Below are 24,472 nucleotides of genomic sequence, written 5' to 3' on the forward strand. Positions count from 1 at the left end.
CCACTGGGTTCACAATCACTGTTTGTCATTATGTGTTCTCTCAGTGCATACTAAAAGTTCAACTACTATTGCATTGGGGGAGGTCTGAGGATATTCTTGACATTTAAAATGGGCCCTTGTGGTCACACAGACTGGGGACCATTGCCTCATGGGATACATGGGCACCGTGGGAGTAGCTCTGAACTCTCTGGCTCTTACTTATTTATTTATTTTTGTATGTCAAATGGAAGTAAATTATAACTGCCTCTTTTTCTAAGGCCAGGAAACAAAAAGTTCCATCGTGAGGAGGGGTGTGGAGGGAGGGGTGTTCTTGTGATTCTTGTTGACATGGGAGGAGGGCTGCTGTGAGGATCAGATGAGATAATAGATAGGAAGGGACAGGGAGAGGGGGCATGCCCAGGCAGGGGAACATTACTACTGCTGTTCCTCTTGTTCTTTTCCTTGTTCTGGGTCCAGCTGGACCAACTGAGCTCAGAAACCGTGAAGCTCTTTCCAGGAGCAATGTGTTCTTTTGCCTTCCCCCACCCCTACTTGTTTTTCTGTGGGGTGACAAAAAAAAAAGAGAAAAGAAAAAAACAAGAAAAAACTGATCCTATATGTGACTAACAAACAGCCAAACAGCCACAAAGTTCCTCTTATCTGGTCTAGCAACTACTGTGGCCTCCTAAGTGGCAATGTTTGTCTCTATTTAGTCAAGGTTGTCTAGGAAACAAAGTTGTTCTCTCTTTCCCACTATGTGACTGTGGGCAAGTTATTTTCCCCTTTCTTACAGGGAAGGGCTGGATTACCAGAGATGGATGTGTGTTTGCTGGGCCGTTTTTTGAGTGTTTTTTTTTTTTTTCATCTTTTGGCTTTTGTTTGGTTGCAAATCACATTTGGGAAGTATGCAGAGGAGCTAAAGAGTCAGAAAGCTCCTCAGCTTTTCCTGAAAAGAGGAGGGGGTTAGGAGTAAACAGGGACTGGGTAGAGCCAGTCTAGTTTGCGGGTGGCCGACTGATCCAAAGTTTGTATCCTTTTCAACAGCTATAAAATCTGTGCACCATGACCAAATTGCAGACAATAAGGTTGGCATCATGAACAGAGAGATTAGGAGTAGGTGGGGAAATTGGGATTTGAGGGGCCACTAAGCAGGGGTTTATACTTTGAAGGAGTTTAGGCGATTAGAAAAGAAAGGCCAACATGTATAAGCTTTGTAGGAAACAAAGCATGACAGTTTGAATATAGTTAGGCTGTGATTGGCACAAAGGAGGGGGGCCTAGAACTCTTAGTATTTGAAGTTTGTGGTGCAGGAAAATCAAGGAGTCTGTTTAATTTTAAATGGCAAAGGAATAGGGTATATATGCTGTAGGAGGCTGAGATTGAATGAAGTCATTCAAATAGGGGTGACAGCCTCCGCTGGGCACACAGAGGGCCTAGAACATAGCTCAGGGTCCTGGTTAGGGTATGGTAGACACCAAATGCTCATCGACAGCCAAAAAGAGAAATGGTAGAACTCTAGATGCCAGAGATATGGGGCCAAAGAGTCATGGATGAGGATGAACTTCAAAGAAAGGCAGAGGAGGAAAGCTGGAGTCAGGATTCTTAACACTTGGTCCTGCCCATGCAACTCGTGAGTTTTGTGACCAAATTTCCAGCAGTGGCATGTGCAGCAACAGGGTCTGAATATTTTTCCCTTGGGGGAGAGGCATAGGGTTTGGGCTACCACAGGCATTGTGTCCTTTTCTAAGGTCCTCTGCCAAGATCAAGAGTCTCATGTGGATTGGTCTAAAATAAATGCACTAAGAAGTGATCCTGATATTTTCAGAAAAGGGAAGAGGTTCACTTGTGTTTATTTGCTTCCTCTCTTCTTGCTCACTCACATTATAACCTTCCCAAATTGGCTGAGCCTTGGCTTCCTCGCCAGTGCAATGTGAGTATGGTGACAGTTACGTGGGATCATGGAGGCAGCATAGGCCTGTCACTTAGGGGGTGCCCATGAATGGTCAGTACATCAGGAAAACAGTACTCCCAACCACGAGGGGCCCTTACCCTCCAGTCCACTTATACTCAATGAGACACCAGGTTATTTTTAGAAAAAAAGAGCAAAGTTTATTGAAATTTCAAGCTACATTTGAGAAATTGATATCCAAATCCTGGAGACATACAACAGGATAAGATGTCAGAAAGTGGAAAAGTGTTCATTGCCACAGAACCTTCTAGAGACAAGCTCCCTGAGCACATCACCCAGGCACTGTCTTGTCAAAGCCATTGCATTGTTCATCCCTTGTCCATAAAAGGACACCAGCAAGCTAACCTTTTTCTTCACTTGAAAAATTTCCACAAACATTGAAAAACAGTCTTTGAATAACAATGTGAAGTCTGAGCTGATCTTCGCTCAACCCCATTCTATGTAGTCAGCACCAGTGAATGGTGGGTTTGGCATTCAAAAAGAGGACCTCACATGTCTTCAGGAGACAGATGGGATAAGGGTTGCAGCAGCAAGGCATCCGTAGCCGAGTTCAGAGGCTGCTCCTCTCCCTGCCTTTACTTTTTAGTCTTACTTAACCTAAAGGACAAACTGGATCAATTTGGTAAATGAACACAGTCAAACAATTAGCCTTAACAGATAAGGGACTGGTCAATACTCCCAAAGCTGCTTAGGCCCTTCAAAACGTAGGTGTATGTGTATATGTATACATCACTACACTAAGATATAGATCTAGCCCTATGGGTATATATACGCATGTATGGCTATATAGAAAAACTATGCCATTACTAACCAAACAGAACTTTGTAGGCAATCATCCCAAAGCCATAATCCCACACTGGGCTGTGCACAAAGCCATGCATTATACCGTATTAACCGACAGAAGGCTGACTTGGCTCAATCTCTCCCATCTGTGGCCCTGCCTTGGTGAGACAGGGGATAAGAGAGAGGGTGCCTCTGCTTAAAACACAAGTGGCTTCTTCATAGGAACAGTTGTCAGGTGAAGCTGTTAAAGATGTCCATGGAAATGAAAAGCAGACCCCCTTATACTTTCTGGAGCAACTGGCATCACATCTCAAACTACCTTTCTCCTTTGCCAGTAACAGCCAAGTTGCCTGGGCCCTGGGAGCCCCCAGGGCGTGGTGGCATTAGAGGCTCACTGGCTTGGGGTGACGAGGCCCCATGCAACTCAGCCTCCAAAGACCTGCTCTTTGTCAGGGGTCTGTCACTTGAGTGGACCCAGGTGGCCATGTCCTTGGGACACCTCTTGGCACCAGCTATGCTAAGTGTAAAGTTCTCCACGTGAGATGACGCTTGGGGAGCCAAAAACAAACTGGAAAGAACTAGGTAGAACAAGTTTAGTGGCTCTGCCCACCCTAAGGACAGAGCCACTTACACTGCAGAATCATCAGGAACTTCAGGCGATTGTGGGGTTTCAGGAGCTGGCTCTTCAGGGCTCAGACGGGACTGGAATTTCTCCAGCTGCTCTGGGCTGGCCAGGGTCTTCAGGAGGGTGTTCTCACGTTCCAGCTGGGAGTTCTTCTCCACCAGCTCTCGGATCTGCTCCTTCAGGATCTCGACCTCCTCCCTCACAGCATACATCAGATGATTCTTCACCAGATCCTGCCCCAGAGGAAATCAAAACAAAGCCATTCATTGGCCATCATGGCTCCTCCACAGCTTTTTTACCTTACCATCAAGGTGCCTGTGCTGCCCTCGTGCCACTGACCTCCAACCTCCCCTCAGCAGCCCCACAGCACGCTGGCTCTGCGGCCCTACTCCTCCTGCAGCTTTCTCCAAAGCACCTCACTGCTGGCTCAGGAAAGCTGCATGATCAGGGCAAAGCCTGAGTTGGGAGCCCAGCTTTGTGCTGTGCAGGATTCCCCGCTGCACGTTTCTAATAACTTTCAAAGCTGGCTACTTAGGATCATTTTGAATGAGATTTCTGCTGGTTGCTGGCGGTTGGCTATAGCCCCATTTCCACGTAAGTTCCTGCTGCTGGCCCAGATCTCAGGGAGGACCAGCAATGCATCCCACACTGTTTGTCTGCTGTATGCATCTTCACCAAGACAATACAACTGACAATTCTGGTGTTTCCTCCTCTACACGTGGCTCAGCACAGTGAGCTGCACCTGTCCCAAAGCTTGGAACGACAAGACACTAGCCCTGGGGGAAAGTACCTGATTTCAGTATCCTCTCTGAATTCCCCGACTGCACTGGGGTCAGCAAACTGTGTTATTAGGCTCCAGGACACAATTAAGTAGTGGTTAAATGCTGGACACCTTAACCCCTACAGCCCTTAGGGCTGCTCAGTGGAGCATAACCTCTACCTGATGAAGGGAGAAGGTAGGAGTGGGGTGCTTTGTTTCCTGCTCCCTCCCAACTCTTGACCCCAGCCCAGGCTCTGCAGAGGTACTGCAGTGCACTGCATCCAATGAGCTATGAGCTCTGGCCCCTGCCGAATGTAGGATGCAGAAAAATGGAAGTGTGTGAGCTCACTGCCTTGCAAGGAGCCTAGGAGAAAGGTGGAGGCTGCTGCAAAGCCCCAGAATGTATGAGAGAGAGAGAGAAAGGAGGGGACTCCATCGAGGGTAGCCTGGAAATGCCCTCAAAAGTGCCACTCTAATGGGACTCTACTTACGGCCTGCAAGGGGATAGGAAGTAGGCTGTTGGGCTTCCTCAGGGTCTTGGCTAATGGCTTTTGCACCCAACAGCCTCAGTCATGCGTGTTACATAAGCAGCAGCTAGGTCTGGGGATAGGAATGGCGAAGTGATGCGACTCACCATGGCCTGTTCAATCTTGTTGTCTATAGCCACCACACTGGCTCCGGAGGCACTGCCAAGACAAAAAGCAAAGCAACCGCATTACCCACTCTGTTCCACTCTGAGGACCTGGCAGCTGTGGTCGAAGTCCTCCCTCTGCCCCAGCTCTTCTGTCCTTCCTTCTTGGCTCGCATTTCGGGGCACTTTGTCCCCAGGTCCCTTCCTGGCCTGCAGTTAGCTGCACCTTCCCACCCAGTCTGACTCCCCGCCGCCGCCGCCCAGAGCTCGGCATGCAGCAGCGCTCGGGTCCCCTGGCATCTGGGTCAGCGTGGCCTGTCCGCTGGCCCGAGCGACAGGCAAACAATGGGGCGCGCGGCCCAGGGATCCCCCGCCGCCGACCGTTTACACGGCTCTGGCCCAGAAGGTTCCCGGTAAACCTACCGCGCTCCGAAGCTAGCTAGGAATTCCTTCTGGGCTGGGAAGCTTCCGGCCTGCTCCCCAGCGGGGCCCAGCGGAGACTTCGCCTCCCGCTTAGCTTCGCGGAGCCCTGCCCACCACCCCTCTGCCTCGGGCTTCACCAGCTCGTTCTCAGGGCGCAGAGGCCGCCGAGACGCTCCGCCGGCGGATTCCGGCGCGACGGTGACCCCTCCGCGTAGCCTCCCCCGCCCCTTCCCAGGATGCTGCACCGCGGGGAACCGGGCGGCCGCGCGCCGCTCGCTCTGGGGCCCCCGCCCGCGGCTCAGCCCCCGCCGGAGCCCGCTCGGGAGCGGCGGCCAGGAGTTTACCTGTTATCCAGCTTAACGGAAACCACATCCCCTCCAAGCAGGGACGAGAAGAAGGAGATGTTGAAATTGTGCAGCTGATAGACCGCCACCTCCATGGGGGTCTGATACATTTTGGTGTTCATGGCTGCAGGGGAGCTCGGGCCGGGCTGGGCTGGGCGGGCTGGGCGAGCTGTGCTCTGCGCTTCCGACCCTGAGGCTAGGAGCGGCCGAGGGCTGCCGAGAGGACCCAAAGGAAGGCAAGCGCTCCGGACTTGAAGGGAAGTGACTAGAGGGGTGTCGCCTAGTGTGTCACAAACTCCACGGCCGCCAGTCCAACCCAGACTCGGAGATAATTTCGGCTCCTGCTTCTTTATATAGGAGGAGCCGGCTGCGTCACATGGCGTCAGGGGTCATGCAAATGAGTCCTGTACGGGGCTTTGTGGCCCAGTGAAACCACATCCGCTCCCTGAACCTGAGGCTGGGACTGTAAACAGTTCAGCACTTTCTTGTGCCAACTGGTATCTCCAAAGAGGGCTCTGGAGATTGGTAAAAACCAAACTGGAACGGATTTCTTAGAGAAATTAATACAAATGCCATAACAGTGGACAGAAAGCATGCAGTAGAGGACGGCGCTGGTTTTAAAAGCTCTTCTTCAGACGTCACCAGCGTACCCCCCATGGCCACACGCCACACTCCCTGGACACCCACCTTCACCAAGAGGAGCCTTACCTTTTCTGCCTCGCCCGCCTTCGCAGTCTCTCTCTTGGACACATACTTTACCTGCAGGTCTCCTCTCCCAGCTAGTGGGCTCGCTGACCTGTCCCAACACCAGCACCTATCCACTAAGCTCCTCCTTTGGATGCGCCTGACTGTGTCCTGTGACATACACAGATCTGTGATATGCACGGGACACGTTCACAAGCCTGAGCTAATCTGTACATCAATGTGTCTGTGCGATGACCACGAGATACCAGTCTTTTTCTCTATGGTTTCCACACCCTACTCTCCAAAGAAGATACATTCAACAATATCCAGAATTTCATGCCCCTGTTTTTGGAAACAAGGTTCTGTTACTTTCTTGTAAACAGTAAAAGGCAACAAAACTACAAACCAAGGCAACAAAATTATAAACCATCCCAGGAAAACACATACCCTGTGATGGGTCCAGCCATACATAGGAGAGGGTACTTCAGGAACAGATACATTCCAAGTCACAAGGAAAATGAAGTTACTGTTGCCTACTAAAAGTTAAATATGTACTCATCAAACTATATTTTTATCTTTTCAGCCTCAAGCTTAAAAGACAGAGAACCTCTGTTCCTTTTCCCAGCTTTTCCCTAAGTGTCGCCACCTGGTGGACAGACGTATAATTGCAGCCAGGAGGAGCAACCTGGTCAGAGCAAGGGGCAGGTGATGCAACTGGGAGTATTATTTACACCAACTCAGGACCATAAGGAGAACACTGGGTTCTGATACATGTTAGGGCCTACTTTGGTTGAGGTTAGGGCCAGTACTCATGAATCAGTTTGTGATTCAGGCTGTGGTCCAAAGAAATACATTAATGCAATCTTGCTGTTGGAAAAGTACTGGGGCCCTCTTATCAGAAAAGAAGGTAATTATTATTTGCTTCAGGATATTTCTCCTAGCCAGGTGCCTGGCACTGAAACCCTGGCCAAGGCCCTTGTGAAGCCCAGTCTGAAGGCTTTGATTTTCTCCACACTGCCAGGGCAGTTATGCCACAAAACAGCCAATATTTTTCCTTATTACTTGAGTCTCCCATTGGACACCACCTGTGGTAACACGTGCAAAGGGCCAGCAAACAGAATTACTCGAACTTACTACACTAGTCAGGGATGTTGTTTTTCTTCATACCAGTGCAGGTGGGAGACAATCCCAATCTCAGGATATTCTATTACCTTTAGGTCACAAGCTGTCTGAACATGGTGTTTACACTAAGACCCCTGTGTATTACACAGAACAAAGTGCAGACTCAATTTATAGGTCATCAACAACATTAGTTGAGAAAAAGAATAAAAACCTTCAATCAGAAACTTAATTGATACTCGAGTTCCCTGGTATATTAACCTGCCTTCTGTACTATATAGTTTTCTTAATCCAGGAAGAGTCTCTGAGTTAACCTTTTTTCAGTTTATAAATCTCTCCTAAACTAACTGTTGCTACCCACCCCAAGATCCAAGGGAGATGATGAAAAGAAGAAGGGAGAGGTAAATAAGCTGGGTCGGCAGGAAGAAAAACACTGCCAGGAAAACAGGGCATAGGACAGAAGAATAAAAACAGCTCTTTTAGTGGGGATGTCCATATATGGAGACAGAATAAGAGAAATCCAGGTAGTTTGGGGAAGGAAAAGAAATGAGGTTAAGTTTTCTAGCTAGGCTATGTATGAATTGTACATTAATTATACTTCAATTAAAATAAGTTGAGCCTGACCAGGCGGTGGTGCAGTGGATAGAGCATCAGACTGGGATGTGGAGGACCCAGGTTCGAGACCACAAGGTCACCAGCTTGAGCGCTGGCTCATCTAGTTTGAGCAAAAGCTCACCAGCTTGGACCTAAGGTTGCTGTCTTGAGCAAGGGGTCATTTGATCTGCTCTAGCTCCACGGTCAAGGCACATATGAGAAAGCAATCAATGAACAACTAAACTGCTGCAACAAAGAATTGATGCTTCTCATCTCTCTCTCTTCCTGTCTATCTGTCCCTATCTGTCCCTCTCTCTGCCCCTGTCACTCATACACACACACACACACACACACACACACACACACACACGCATGCACGCACACACACGCTGAGTTTGAGACCCACTGACAATAAAAGCTACCATTAACTGAGCATCATCGGCTATGGGCCAGACACCATGCTGGCTATGCCACAAACCCTGCAGAGTAGGTACTGTCACAATCATTTTACAGATGAAGAAACCGAGGGTCTGAGAGCCTACCTTGCCCAAAGTGGCACAGCTAGTAAATTATATAGCTGGGACTCCAACCCAGTCCTTCCTGACCTAGGGACCAAGTTTGTTCCCACTACACTTACCTGCCCTATGGCGCAGGAATAGGTGTTCTGAATGAGTGATTCCAGCTAGTTGGGGATGGGTTAGAGGTGCCGGGAAAGCGGTGAGATGGAAGAAAGGGTCAAAGGCAGGAGAAATGAGCTGGGCTGGGACTCCAGCAGCACTGTTAGAGAGAGGTCCAAAAGCTGAGTCTGAGTTCCGTGAGCGCAGCTGGCTTTACTGACACTCATGGCAGGAGAAAGCATTATCGGGGGACAGGAAGAATATCCAAAGTGTCCAATATTTTTTTAAGAGGGCTGTGCTCACTCACATCATTTGAAAGGCAGCCACACAATCCTCAAAGAAAGCTCTGTCTAGGAAATTGAAAACATTAATCCAACCAGGTGGCCTGCACAATTGAATATGCAGTCCTGAAGTATACCATATCCCAAATAAGGTATGGAGTCTTGGGGTAATCCTCACAGTCCAGTCTGACCTCCAGTTACCAGGGCCCCACAAACTGACACCCTTAATTAACTCTTTTTTTTTTTCTATTCCTGCTATGCTCAGCTTTTAAGAGAATGAAACCAACAACAAAAAAACAAGCTCATGTCAGGGATTTAGTTAAAAACAGAAAAACAAAAACAAAACCCTTTGAAAGCATGTCCCAGGTTCAGCCCAAACTCAGCCAATCTCACATCCCCTATAAACCTCTGGTTTGCCAGCCGCCAACCCAGTGAGATCACTCCTTGTAATCCTCCCTTATCAAACACTGGCTGGATCCCAGGGTCTCAGGGCTCACTAAGGGAAGACAATGGACATAAATACCTGTAGAAAGAATTTTTAAACAAGAGCGGGGGTGGGTGAGGAGGACGATAAACCAGAAGAACCCAAAAGGTTTTCTCCTGAACGCTCAGCACACCAGAAAATTTCTTTACCCAGGATAGCTGCGTCAGACCTTGCAGTGAGTTGAAGCTTGCCCTGTACAAGATATCTATGATCTGATCTAACTTTTCTGCGTCAAGTGCTGATCCATGAGGCTGTCAGCTCAGTGTCCTTGTGTCCTGTGGGCTTTGAGGTGGGTCCTAGACAGAAAACAGTGGACTATGAATTCAGTAGCCCAGCAACCTTATGTAAAAGTTTCCAAAATCCCTTTCTCCCATCCTATATTTACAAGGTAGGCTAAACCCAGAGCCAGCACAGAAAGAGTGCCCAGCTGATAAGGCAGGTGCTCTGCTGGCTCTCAGTTCTAGTCCTACAGCCATGAGATTTTGCAATTAAATAGTCACAGCTGACCCTCTCTCAAGGGCAACCTTCTAGGTAGAAGGTGGCATAATGAGGGCGGGAACAATCTCCTCCATTTCAGGAGGTCCTGCAAGCCTACTTGTCCCCTTTGAGCAAGAAGAAATGTCTCAGCATTCCCACTGGTCTGTTCCACTTCAAAAGCCAGATTCTCTAGGACAAGAGCCCTTCTTACTTTGGGTTCCCACAGGACAATGGGACAGTGACTGGGCAGTCTGGGCCACAGAACCTGCAGGCAGTATCTCAGTAAGCCACCAAGAGGTGGGGAGGAGATTCAGGATGGGTGCAGTAGGTTGGGGGTGGCAGTGAGGGGGAACATCTCACTTCCCTTTTTGTCACACTTGGAAGCATTGTGTACCACGCAGCCCAAAGGCAACTGTTTATAGGCAAGTCTTCTTTATTTTCTACAGGGAATGTTCCACCCAAAGATTCAGCAACATTGCCAGCAAAACACAGGGTCTAGTGTCAGGAGAGGCAGAAAGACACTATGCAAAATGTGCGGGACAAGCCACAAAGCAAACACTGGGTTAGGAGCTGGAAAATGAATTCAAAAAAGATATTGAGCATGAGAGTGTTAGCACAGTCGATGGGACATCAGAGGCTGCAAAGCAGCCCTCCCCACTAACTCCTCCACTGAGGCTCTATCTACTTCTAATTACTTGTCCTTTTTTCTGAAGAGGCTGGGGGAATAGCAGGTGAAAATGACATCTTTAAATTTGTCCTCGCTCCTCTATTATCTCTTCTCTTCTCCTCTAGTCCCACTCCAGTGTGGAAGACTATAGATAGGAAGGCTGCTGCCACTTCCATCGTATTGGCTTCATGGAAAATCCCCAAACTTGAGAAGGAGGGAAGCAAGAATGAAACACACTGACAGAGAAAGTGCCTTGTCCCCTGTGGGTCATGTGAACCTCTGCATGACTAAGACTCAGAACCCCGACTTTGGAGGGCAGAAAAATGGGGGAGGGGGACGCAGGTGCCAACGCAGAAGGTAGTGGTAGGAGCCCAAGGAGAATGCTGGCAAAGGTGGAGACACACACTTGGAAAAGCAGCTCTAGCTCCCGATTTGGGCTAAAGCCTGGCATTGAATGATGGCAGGAGCAATGAATTGTGCCTTTCAGCTCCCTCCTAGAGAGGGTCCCATGTGAGCTTAACAAACAATCTCTAAGTGACACTAAGGATGACAGCTAGAACCAAACCACATCTTGACAAGGTAGTCTACCCCACTCACCTTCATTCAGGGAAGTCAAAAGTGCTCTTGTCAAGTCACCTTCATTACCCAACTTCAGTGACTAACTATGGGTGGAAGCAGTTTGTTTTAGCGTCTTAAGACTGAAAGTATTGGCAAGGTTATCCAGGAATGAAGTTGAGCTCAGTGGATCTTAAATTTCATGAACCTTGTGTCAATATTTATGCCTGTCTCCCTTCCCCTTATGTCTTGCAGCTGGGAAAATTTACCACTATAATTTTTCCAAGGCCTCTCCTTTCTCATTTTCCACCCTCACCATTACCCATCTACAAGTATGAAATAGATATTCCTGAAAAAGTGATTGTAAAATTAAGTTTGGTAAATAGAATTGGAATCTCTTCTTCCTCCCTGCTCCCTACACTAGTTGCCATTATCATTCAATTCAATTCAACTTAATTCAATTCAAAGTTGCTTGAAAGTGTATTCAAAGTGCAAGGCACATACATGTCAGGGAAATTATAAAAAAAACAACATGGATAGTACATGTCAAAACTGTTTCCTTCCAGAATACCCTGGGCCTGTGGCGATTTCAAGTCTCCCTGTTAGATCGCAGTGAAATGTTTACTTCAGGGTAACCTGAGGTTTGGGTGGGCCAACACCACTGCCATCCTTGGGCATCACTTCATTCTCAGAATCAGGTGTGCTTTTTTCCCTCTCCACCCTGCCCTTTGGCCCATGCCCCTCTAGATGAGATAGCGCAGCAGCCACGAAGCTTGGATTTGCGCTGGAACCTAAGGCCCCTCTGACATTGTGGCTGACAGTGAAACTTTGATTCCCTTCCATAGCCCCTGACATTTGTAAACCAAGGGAAGGAGGCACAGGTCTTTGTTCTCTGAGTGGCCATGTCCTTCCTCCTGAGAAGGGGGTTCATGTTTAGTGTGGGGGGTCACCTCTACCTGCCAACCTCTCAGGCTTCCTTCTTTGGCCAGGTCCTCTCAGTCATACCCTTGTTCCATTTCTACTTCCCATACCAGGAAGCATCTTCAGGTAGGCAAAAAGGTTCCTTATCACGGCCTACCCCCTGGAAATCCTGGCCCACTGTATCCTCCCTAGGGACTGGGAAAGAAGGAAGAACATGAACACTCCATACTTGTCTGCATCAGCCTTCCACCAGCCTATCTGGGCCTCTCCCCATCTCTTCTGCTCTCTGGAGCAGTACCAAGAGCCAAAATTCTATGCTTTTTTGTATTTTTCTGAAGTGAGAAGCAGGAAGGCAGAGAGACAGACTCCTGCATGCGCCCAACAGGGATCCACCTGGCATGCCCACCAGGGGGCGATGCTCTGCTCCTCTAGGGTGTTGCTCCACTGCTATCGGAGCCATTCTAGCACCCGAGGAGATGGTCATGGAGCCGTCCTCAGTGCCCGGACCAACTCTGCTCCAATGGAGCCTTGGCTGCAGGAGGGGAAGACAGAAATAGAAAGAAAGGAGAGGGGGAAGGGTGGAGAAGCAGATGAGCTCTTCTCCTGTGTGCCCTGGCCGGGAATTGAACCCAGGACTTCCACAAGCTGGGCCGACGCTCTACCGCTGAGCCAACTGGCCAGGGATCTAAGCCATTTTTTTCTGGCAGTTGCCAAGGTTACTGTGAGTGGTATGTGAAGGACTTGGGGCTACTGGCAATGCTTGGAAGACAAGAACCAGAAGGATCTTGTTGGGGATATGAGGCTAGCAGACAAGGGGCCTATGAAGAGGCCAGGGACTCTGAGGTGGTGTGTGTGGCTCCACTATGGGCCCCACTATAGAATGAGTGACTGCTGAAGTGCTACAAGTTCCCTGGGGAACAAAATCATGGTAATAATGCCAGCTTTTTCAGACATTCAACTCCTGGGCCATGATGGGTAAGCGTCATGAGTCTCCCAGGGCTCTCACACTATATGTCTGAGGGCCTCGCTTAGTTTACAGAAAAGCTATTCACCGTGAGCTCATTTAAAGTAACTCCTTGATCCTCTGTTGTAGGACTCTCTATAACATATGAAGAGGAATTCTGCAATTGCAAAAGGCCCCTGATTCTTCAGGCATGCGCGCGCGCATGCACACACACACACACACACACACACACACACACACACACACTCCTACCTCTTGGGCTTTCTGGATGGAGAGAAGGAATCCTAGCGGGGGCAGTGGCAGGAGGAGGCAGGGGACACACTACTCCCCGAACAGAAATAAAGGAAAGAAACAAGGCAAACTCCTCCCTGAATAAGACCCCCCCCCCCAGCCATGGGAACAAAGCCAGGGAACTCAAAGGAGTGCTGGGAGGGGTTAATGAAGGCCTGGCTGGTTTGAGAATTGCTGAGAAGGAATACGCACACCTTATCAGGAAGAAAGAGAAGCACGGAAGCACACAGACATTTATGCAAACACTCTCTCAGCCTTTCACAAAGTCTAATTCACAGAGATAGGCAAGCAGAAGGGCATAATTCTCTCTCTCACTCTCCCACTGCCAACCTCCCCATGATTGAAAAGGGGTAGTAAGAGAACAAGACATGAGGTGATAAGGCAGGACACTAGAAAAATCCATGAGTATCAAAAGCCATGGCCTTTGCTCTCTCTGATGTCCAGAGCTACCTGCGTGTTGCACAGGGATCATACGTGGCAGGGTCTTAGGGAAAGTTTGGAATGGCAGTCAGGTGGATACAAGGAGAACTAGCTTGCTTTACACTTTATACCAGGAACAGGAAACCCTGGTGCTGCCAAGTCCATAGTTTTCAAAGATGTCAATCACATTAAAATGGAAGAGAAATAAAAACAAGGACCATTTGTGCACAATCAATCAGGTGAATGCCTAAGAAATGATTCTCACAAGTTCCTTGTGGGGACTTCTAACTTTAGTCAGTCCTGGCATGTGTCATTTGAAGGGGACCAAGATAAATTCCTCAGTCCAAGCTGTTTGCCTGACCTGACAACAACAGTGCCTACAAATATCACCATCTGAGGTTCTAATGGAGTTCTTTACACTGGACTAATTAGAAAAGATTTTTCCCCCCTTCAACTCAACAAGCCCTGGGAAAGTGCCCACATTCTGCCACTATCATTTAAAAATACTTAAATATGAACTAAATTATATTACTTTCAAGAGTAGTCAGTGGCCGATCAAGTTTAGAACCCTACTGGACTCACAGAAGGTAAAACTTGCCGGTGGACTGTGGAAGGAAAGAAAGGAGGTTCCTAACATCGAGATTGACTGGGGAAACTGCTGGAAAATACAGATGTCTTGGGGTCCAGCCCTAGAAATTCTAGTGGAATAAGTCTGTGACCAAGGAAGGACATTTTGAGGTGATATGAATGCAGCTTTTCTGGCCCCAGTCCATGGAACTGCTTTTTGGGTCCACTAGTCTAAAAGTGAGAGGCTGCTAAAAGCAGAAGGGCATAATTCTCTCTCTCACTCTCCCACTGCCGACAGATAGTCTATCTGAAGAGCCCCAATAGTGCCAGAGTCACCAAGATTCACTTTGGATGACACCCTACAATGGGATTTCATATTTTGGGCCTAACGCTTGTTTGGTCATCTCTTTTCCTATCATTCCTGAAAATTTGATCAGAACGTGAATGAAAGTTGCTTTTAGAAGAAAAATCTGAACTGGCTCTAATTTATAAATCAAACTTTTGCCTCTCTTTTATGAGCAACAGCTTGTTTCTAAGACGTTTCACAGCTGTTGGTGGGAACTCTTGGCCTGAGAGGTTGGAGACATGGGAGTGGGCATCACAGAGTGGGCAGGAAGAAGAAGCTGGAGACAGAAAGGGAATGAGGAAAGGTTGATTTTTCTCCAACAGCACAGGTTGGTCAATTTAACCAGCCCTGCCTACTTTCTACAAATGCCGGCTCTACCTCCAGCCCTCGGCTGTCACCACTCCATCAGACATTGGTCCATTCAGAGGCTGGCTAGAAGGGTGTGACTCATTCCCTTTCAGAAGCCTGCTGGAGCTGACTCCATAGACTGGCCAACTTGCCCATCTCCACCTTCATCGAACCTTGCTTTCCTCCCCCACTACCACTCTCACCCCTTCCATGGCTCGTGAGCACTTCCCTGGTCAGGAAGCCCCACTGCCCATGGTCTCCCCTCTCCCAAGGAGAAAGGAGAAGGGGAATTTTCTATTCTCTATGGCATGCATCCGGTCTGTGTTTTGTTATTTTATTTTTATGTTTAATTTATACTGCCTACTAGGTTTGGGGCTTAAATAAACAAAGTCTATGGTTCCCCCAAGGCTTGGACTTCCTGGTTGCCTGTCAGCAACAGATTGACCCTTTTAACCTCTTCTTTTGCTCCTTGAGACAGGCAGTGTTGGGGGTGGGGCTTGGAAGAGGAAGCTATTTTAGGTCAAAAGCTTGGAAATTCTTAATGCCAGCCTAAAATATAGCCCCCACCCCCTTCTTAACAACATAAATGTTAAATGTTGAAGCCACTTTACCAAGTACAACCTTCTTTTGAAGGCTAGAGCGAGAGTGTAACAGTAAAGCATGAAAATGGAAAATTCAAAAAGTATTTGCACTGATTTCATTTTTGAAGAATCTGTTCACAAACATCTTTGTAACACCGAGCAAAGACAGAAGGGCCCAGGTCTTTGTGGGCAGAGCTGTGGAGGCACAGGAACCTTTACGGTCTATACACTGAGCAGAGCGTGGTGAGCCTGCTCTAGAAAGGCTTCCTGCCAAAGCTCATACACCTTAAAAATAAGAGGAACACTAGCCCTTATGTCTTGGGATAGAGCTCTAACAGCAAAGTAATGAATCCTGGTCACCAGTTCTGACATCCTGTTATTTGCTAAAACTAATAATACCATGGAGTTTGTTGACAAAATTGCAGAAGAGCTAAAATAAATATGGAAACTAAGGAATGGCCCAGTATAGGCAGTTATAATCTCAACAGTTGAGAAGAAGGGATTTTCACTGATACTCCTTGGATATCTTGGAGCACTGGGACCTGAGCAAGGTTGCGAGCTGATGCAGAGACATACGCTATGTCACTAGGTGATATCTCTCCAACAATACATTGCTGCAATAATGGGCTTGGCCCATGTTGCTGATCCTGAGCCCTCAGATAGAAAGTGCCGGTATATCTTGTTTCATTGCACTTCACAGATATTGCATTTTAAGTTCAGATGATGATTAGCATTTTTTTTTAGCAATAAAGTATTTTAAGGTATACGCATTTTTAAAACATAATGCTCTTGTACACTTAACAAACTACAGTATAGTGTAAACATAGCTTTTATATGCATTGAGAAACAGAAATTTTGTGACTGGCTTTATTTTAACATTCACTTTATTGTGGTGGTCTGGAACTGAACCCACAATAGCTCTGAGGCATGCGAGTAATGATAAGAATTGAGAAGGACTCCCTTTGTACATATGCTCCCTGAGAAAAGCAGCTCTAGCACCGGTTCTAAATAAACTTGATCAAATGGGGAGAAAAAAATGTGTTTTTTTTCCATCTTGGCCAGCTGAAGGGCTACTTAGAAGGTTTGTAAACTCCCTATGCTGCCAGTTCCTCATTTGTGAAATGATGATGCTTCCCTCCCAAACATATACATCACAGAAGCTGTATATGATTACGGACACACAAAAGTCTAGAAATATCCTTGAAAAATATATGGATATTTGCCTATGTTTCTAGACTTGGTGGACATTCTGTGGACAGCATAGCTTACTTCTTTGTAGAGTAAGAAGGGCCGTGTGACTGTTATGTTCCATGATGAATGAGGGTCCTGGTCCCCAAACACTGCTGGCAAAATGGCTCATCAAATGAATATCTCTATCAATGCTGTTCAAAGTCTAGCATTGCTGACTACATATCCAGTTCCAACAGTCGTTTTCATGGTTTCGCAAGCTATCAATAATGCTTATAGGGACAGGGTAGTTTGAAGGATTGGTGTTAAAATGGAATCACCATTTAAATGTAGTGTCTTGAAGATCTTAGCAATCTTTCTCTGAACTTAGGACTTGTAACACGCATAAGGTTTTGGTCTCAAAAGCCTCGCCAATGGCACAAGCAGTCAGCAATGAGCAGGACCTCTAATCTTTCAAGCAGTACTGAAGGCACAGCCAGATAAGACCATGACCAAAAGTCGACAGCACACAAAGTCTTAAATGAGCATCAGTTGGCGTTTTCTACTACAATAGAAGCTCTGTGAGAGCAAGGGCTTATCTCATTCACCACCAAATCCTCAGGGTTTGGAAAACAAATGCCTGGCATACAGTCTTAATGTGGTAAATATGTGCTTTATAAATAAATAAGAACAGGGTGTCCTCGAGTTATGACAGTCTCGACATACGACGTTTTGAGTTTATGACGTTCACTCCCATAAAAACTTTAAAAAATTGAGACATGAGTGCTCCAGCTTACGCCGTAGTGTCGTACATTTCTTTTACACTCATTTTTTTTTGTTATTTTTATCTGTTATTACAGTACAGTACATTTATGTCCTTTCCCTTTTTCTGTGGCTTACTGGTGTTTTTATGCTCAAGAATTGTGATTTTACAACTGTTAAGATAGGTGACTTAGGCTAGGGTATGTTTTGACTTACACCAAAATTCGGGTTACATCACTGTTTTAGGAACGGAACTGTGTTGTAACCCAAACACTCCCTGCCCCCTGTTAAAAGGTTTGGGTGTGTTAGAACTTTGCTATTATTCCCATGTGCGGAAGAACTATAGGCAAATTCATGAATTCACCTTGTGTTAACACTTTAATTTAAGATTATTATTGTCTGAGCACAAGTCTGCAGTTAAAAACACGAAAGACTGGTGAAAATCAAACATACTTGGGAAATCTAACTCAAACACAATTTAAGTGAATAAGTGACCACTGATGACCTAGAACGAAAGCCCAACTTTTTCAATAAAAGAGATTAATTAATTCCCCCTTCTGTATATGTGTGCTCCTGGTTCTCCACTAACACTAAGACTTTGATCAGTTTCCATCTTTAGTTGGAGGGGCCAGGTCAGTTGAGAACAGGGAACCCACCAGGATCGGTGGGGGCTGACGAACCCCAGCATGGCAGCCAAGTCTTAGCTGGCAGCAACATCAAAGGGGGATTTCAGACCAGCAGGCCTGATTCTGAGCAAGTGACAGCCATATAACTGGAGCGGTGGGAAGGTGGGGACAAAAAACTGTCCTGAATAAAAATACCCTGATGCCCACTAAGATAAAGGGCATTCTCACCATTAACGTCACCGTTGGATTTGAAGTCTTGAGGATCCCTGTTAAAATGAAGTTTTTCTCAAAAGAGGAACTGTTTAGTTTTTCTCAGGGAAGGAACATCATGATATGTTCAGTGTGGTTTAGATAATGGGGGCTTCTGAGAAAAGTGACCCAGGCTGGCTAGAGCCTGGTGGGGTGCTGCCTGGGGTGGGGTCTCACAGTTCATCTTAGTAACTGATGGCCTGCATTTTCAGAGGACAGGCACATGTGTCCAAATATTTCTGGTCTGTCTGTCAAGCGACCAAACTGCCTGCATGTCCAGGGGTCTCATTTGCTGGCTCATCAAACGGACAGCTCGTCGTCAGGCTCTACTTCCTCATTTCTAAGTTGGCAGAAGTGGGAACCTGACTCCAGAAGGCTGTGATTGATAAGGGTTGTTGGGTTCTCCTTCTCTGGGGTAATTTTTAAATTTTGTTTTCTTTTTCTTTTTTTCCTTTCTTTCTCTCTTTCTTTCTTTTCTTAAATGCCAGGCAGAAAGGGAGGTTGCTGGGGGAGCTTTCCTTGGTCATTCTCCGCCACTCTCTGTTGGCAGCTGCCTTGTCTGCCTGTGCCCCAGGCAGCCCTGGCGGCACACACAATAGTAACAGCAGAGCTCGCCAGGGCAGCCCTTGTACCTCAGCAGCCCTCCTGCTTGCTGTTTTCAAACTTTGGTGCCCCAGAGCCCCACTCTAGCTTGACCAGGTGATGGCCAACTGCCTGCTACCAGGCAGAGTTGGGCCAATAGAGGCAGAATGGAGGGTATGGGCTGGGCAGCCCCCCACCATCTCTGTGGCCCTGTTGTGAGGCACTGACAGCTGGGAGAGGACCTGAAACCAGTTAGCTTGGGGCTCCCAGCCAGCAGTGTATTTTCATCTTGTTTTGACTGGGACTGCCCTCCCCTGTGTAAACACGTCCATGTCAGGGAGAAGAAAATGTAGAACAGCTTAAAATAGGAGGGTGGCATGCACCCCTCCCATGAATCACCAGTCAGGGAATGCCCCGCAAGTGAGCCTTGCTTTAAGCAAACCTGACATAATGAAAACCTCGATTCAACAGGAGGGCTAGGATGGACTGCTGTTTGGTCTTGACCTATCACTGGGAGATCTTGAAGCCACATCTGGTCCCAATAATAATACCAGTAGCTCCCATGTACTGATTACTGAGCAGGCACTGTGCCAAGAGCATTATATACGTTAGCATTTTGAACCTTGTCAACAGTTGCATAGCTGACAGGAGTTGGGCATCTATCTTTACTAAGCCCATTTTTTAAGACAAAGAAACTGAGGCTCAGAAAGGTTAAGTGACTTGTCTAGGTTCATGCAGCTAATAAGTGGCAGAGGCCAGATGTGAACCGCTGGTGTGTGAGTCTAAACCTCCGGGCTATTTCTAGCTGGGCATTTCACTTAACTTTGAGATTTCCAGGTAGGGTTACATTCTAGACACAACTGTCCCTTCCCAATTGAACTCCCTTTGTTACAAACAAGCCTTTTTATTAAAGTCAGGGTGGGAAAGTTGTCCAGTGGGGGCTGGTTCTTTCCGACTTAAAGGATTCCCACTGCAATTCCCTGTAGAGGGGAGCCCCTCTAGCGTGCCGGGATGGGAATTCAGGGCCTAGCAGACTGTTTAAGGGCAGCTAGCTGCTTGACCAGACTCAGGAAAGGCCCCTCAGAAATCTAAGTACAAACAACTCAGTCACCAGGCTGTGGGAGAGACAAAAGACTCAGTATAAAGAAAAACCAAATGTAAACATGTATTTTGAAACAAAATGTCACCAATCACTGTGTAGGTGCAGGGCTGGCCACAACTTTGAAGTAGGAGTCTGTCTTCAGAACCTTCCTGCTTCCTTTTCAGGTCCCCTCAGGCAATTTGTGCCCTTTTGCTGCCTGAAGTTACATGAGCCCCTTACCACTATCTGGAGGACACCCTGCCCCTCCCAGCCATGCCCCCTTTAAGAGAACTCCCAGCCTCCCTCCCTCAAATCAGTCATACCTGGCACTTGGGCCATTCCTAAAAGACAAATCAGAGAAATGTGTTTGTGTAAATGGCTGGTAATGACTTACCGGGCTTTGCTCAGTCATATTACAGGGGCTTGAGCCCAAAGACTTCAGTCACTGGTATAATTTTAGGTATGAGGGGTAAGGAGGGAACAAGCTGAGGAGGGCGACAGTGGAAAGGGGGAGATTGTTTATGGGTAATCTTCAAATCTTGCCAAGTCGGCCAGGTGCTACTCTGACTATGGGTAAGTCTGGCTTTATATAGAAGATAAACACTATGCCCTTACATTCGTCCTGTATTCCTTCCAGAACATGATGGAAAGAGCACTGGAATAGTACTCAGGAGACCTGAGTTCTCACGTAGTTTGCCCCTGGCTACTAGAAAAACCTTGGAAAAGTCCCGTTACCATCCATTCTGGGCCTCAGTTTCCCATAAGTATAAAATGGAATGATTGGGGTTGCAAATTTATATTTTTTAGGTGCTTATTTAATGAATGACACCCTATTCAGATTGGGAGCTCCATGAAGTCATATGCCAAGAGACTATAATAGTGTCAGCCACATAGTAAGTGTTCAACAAATGTAATAATTGAACGAATAAATGGCAAAACTGATTTCTAAGGTTGCTGCTAGTCCTAATAGTCCCAGCCTCGATCTTTTCAGATGCAGCTATTTAGAGCTGTGACACTGAGTGGAGAGGCCCAGGCCAAGGGCTGGCTGAGGCCCTCAGGCCATTGCCGTCAGGACCATCTGGTGCAGGAGCAGTGTGCACTGTGGAGGGACAGCCTCTGGGACCAAAAGCAGCAGGCCCAGGAGGCTTGAGGATGCCATATGGGGGGTGGTAAGGGTTGTAGGAGGTCAGGGTAAATGAGGAGGAGTTCAGAGCATAACTTGTAAATAGAAAAAAACTATGTAAATAGTTTTCTGCAAAATGGGAAGCCGAGATAAGAGACCTGATGGGAGTCTGGGCTGAGGTAGGAAAGGTGCCGAGCTGCATGGTGACTCAAGGTCAGGGGCTGGAATGGGGCCCAAAACTCTCAAGCCTCAGCTCACCCCCTTGGAACTGGCCACTGGATCCAAGCCAGCTCCCTGAATAGCTCCCACATCCCCACCCACCCCTGCACAATTCCAGCTTCTAGGCCAACCTGCTTCCTCATCTACCGCCACAGCCACCTTCCTCCTCCCCAGTCTCCATGGAAGTCTTCCCTCAGCCTTTCTCCAAGGACTCCCAGTGTAGTCACCCATTAGAGCGTTCTTAGACCTGCCTCTGGCCAGACCTGCCCCCTTCTCAGTGTCAACAGCATTCACACTCTGATGCAACTTCTGCCCTTCTTACGCAAAAGGGGAAGGTTTGCCATTGCCAGCGCTGTTTTCTCTCACCTCTCCACTAACACACCTCCTGCTCTTCCATCCCCCACCTTACTCCAGTCAGGGCTCTATCCAAGATACACTCCCAGGTGCTGAGATATTTTCCTGTGTCCCAACTCGTTCCTCTACATCTTAACAGGGGTCACAGTTTCCACCCAAAATAATGAACCTGTTAAGAGTACAGTTTTGGGTATTAGTGACCAGAAAGGAGAGAGAGAGAGCTATATATGGTGCTGGGGTCCTTCTCAGAATTCCTGAGATAACCCTATGGAGGTAGTTACTTCCATACTCTAAATGTGCATTAAGCCAATTCTGCCCTTGTTGACCAAAGTTTTGGTCCCATTTCTGCCATTAAAATTGTGTGTGTGACCTTAAGCAAGTCACTTAATCTCTCTGAGTCTCAGTTTCTTCATCTGTCAAATGGGAATAATTACTTCATTCCTTATCTACTTTGACAGGGCTGTTTTGAAAATTAAGAGACACTGTGTGTGTGTGTGTGTGTGTGTGTGTGTGTGTGTGTGAGAGAGAGAGAGAGAGAGAGAGAGAGAGAGAGAGAGAGAGAGTGCTTTCTAAATGGGAAGGTCCTGGACAAATATCAGGGGTTATTATATCTCCCCCTTGCTGTGCCTGAAGGACTCATTCAGGTTACATGGTAAAATGTTCTTTACGAAAAAAAAAAAATGCCAGTGTGTCTTTGGCCTACCCCCTTCCTTTCTCCCATCCTGTTTCTCCTCCAGGGCTTGGCCCTTAGCCACATTTGGTCTACTGTACACCTCCACCCTGCTTTAAGAACATCTCCTGCCCCACCCTTGTCACCCATCCTATCACCCTCAGGCCTTCCTTCACAATAGAAGAACCTTTTGCCACACACTCTCTCTCTGGGGGCACTGGTGGGCCAAACGACCCTGACTTCCCAGACCTGACTGCAGCCGGTCCCCATCCAAACTTTAAAGAGGAGAGACTCCAGGAAGGGTGCTAATGACTGAGCCTGACAATTTGCTGCAGGGGCTGAACACAATGTGGAACACTCAGCATGTATTCAAGAAACATGCTACTGTTTGGTTTCATGTGCTGGGGGAAATTTGGGGGTGGAGGCTGCTTTGGGGCCTGTGAAATCATGACAGATAGGCAACTGCCTGCTCCACCAGTAGATTCACCAGGCACCACCCACCTGTTCTTCCCACCCATCTTCTCCTTCACCTCTCAATCCAGAGAATGGGCTGGGCTCTTTCATCTCTGGGATCTGCATGCTAAAATGTGATTTGGGGCCTCCCTGGCTTAGTACCATTGAATTTCTCTGATGACTTCACCTTTCCTCTAGGGATGAGACTGGGAGAAGTTTGGGGTACTCTCTGGATTACCCAGCATAAGCAATTAGCTCCTTCTGAAGGTCTAAACCAGTAGCATTCTCATTGAGGAAGGCTACATTTCTCTCACCAGAATTGGGGCCCCTGAGCATTTCCTAGGAGCTCCATAATGATGCCCATCATGGGTCAGCACAAATCGAATCGCTCTGCTCCTATAATAGGTGGTGGCAGTCCTCCTGGCTATAATGTCTTTCGGTTTCGCAAATATTCTAGGGAAGTTTTCTCCCAGTTTGTGGGAGTGAAGTTCTTGCTTTCATCTGAGTGTTCCGTCAGAGCTTCATTTCAACCCTCCTCTACCCAAAGGAAGAGATTAGAAGCAAAACGTGACTTTGCTAGGCCTTTCCAGGAAACTAGTAACAGGGAAGCAATGCATGGCTTCATTTCGTTGGCCTCTCCCACCTGTTTCTTTCCCATTGCCCCATGTCAGCAGGCAAGTTGAGAGAAAGTGGGACTCTCTAAAGAAGTCGCCTGGTAAAGTTGATCTCACAATTAAGGTGAGGAAGGTGGTCTCAGAGACCCAAGGCTCAGCAGCTGAGGTGGTTGCCAGATTCTGAATTGAGTAAGGGAGGTGGGTATTTGATAGTGAAGATCTTTGGCCGGGACAGGAGGTTGGTAAGAAAGATCACAAACTTTCACATTTCTTAAACCAGAAAAGGTAAGGGGTAAGGGTAATGCTTGTAGCTACTACTTATTGAAAATGTATTATGCACCAGGCACTGGGTCAAGCACTTTTTAGTGCATTACTTCCATTATTCCTTACAACCCCGTGTAATTTCTTTGTTTCTTTTTGTCTTTCCCTCCCTCCCTCCCTCCCTCCCTCCCTCCCTCCCTCCCTCCCTCCCTCCCTGCCTCCCTTCCTCCCTCCCTTTCTTTCTTTTCTGGATGACAGATGAAGAAATAGAAGCTCAGAAAGTTGTGACCAACTCAAGGTCACACAGCTGGAGCTGAGATTCAATCACTAATTGACTCCAGAACCTACGCTATTCACCCTACCCAGCCTTCACTTTCCCTACTTCAAGCATGAGCTCTGTGGCAAAACGGCCCACAAAACCTTCTAGCATAAGGTTCTGCCTCCCAAGGCCCTGAGATCCTCATTTACCTAAAATTGGTTTCTCTTCACTCTATTTTTTCCCTTAAGAGGCCAACAGTTCGAACCAGGGATTTGTTAAGAGCATACAATGGAAGGGGCAGGGGTTACCAAAAGGACTGGGCTGTGAATCAGGAGAGAAACCAACTTTTGCTCCTGGTTCTGCCATGGAATTATCATGTGACTCCAGGTAGGTTCAATCCCCTTTCAGAACCCCAGTTTCCATACCAGTCCAGACTCATTCTCTGGGTCTGGGCACGGATCAGTGTTGTATAAAATTCAAGAGTATCAAATACTTAGGGATGGGTCCCTGACTACCTTCTCCTCTGTGGAAGAAGGCCTGCCAATTTGAAAGTGTTCCAGCTCCCCACCCTCAACTCAGGGCTTAGCTTTTGGAGAGGCTGCTGTAGCACTCACCACTATCC

The 24,472-nt window shown here is 47.4% G+C and overlaps 1 protein-coding gene across 14 annotated transcripts in view; it reads right to left on the reverse strand.

Annotated features, from left to right (window-relative positions):
• Positions 1-2,062: 2,062 nt before the first annotated feature.
• TSC22D3 (TSC22 domain family member 3) overlaps positions 2,063-24,472 on the reverse strand; it is a 61,249-nt gene continuing 38,839 nt past the window's right edge. For 12 of the 14 annotated variants that reach the window (XM_066356370.1, XM_066356373.1, XM_066356369.1 and 9 more), the window contains exons 3-4: positions 4,751-4,802; positions 2,063-3,589 (exon numbers count right to left, since the gene is read on the reverse strand). In XM_066356370.1, coding sequence (XP_066212467.1) covers positions 3,359-3,589; positions 4,751-4,802 — 283 coding nt within the window. In that variant the 3' untranslated portion in view covers positions 2,063-3,358. Of the gene's footprint in view, positions 3,590-4,750; positions 4,803-5,170; positions 5,249-5,514; positions 5,855-24,472 lie in introns of those variants that run through there. The other 2 variants (XM_066356374.1, XM_066356376.1) reach the window with 2 other exon arrangements.

Source organism: Saccopteryx leptura, chromosome X, assembly GCF_036850995.1.
Source record: "Saccopteryx leptura isolate mSacLep1 chromosome X, mSacLep1_pri_phased_curated, whole genome shotgun sequence".
In the NCBI taxonomy this organism is placed as follows: Eukaryota; Metazoa; Chordata; class Mammalia; order Chiroptera; family Emballonuridae; genus Saccopteryx; species Saccopteryx leptura.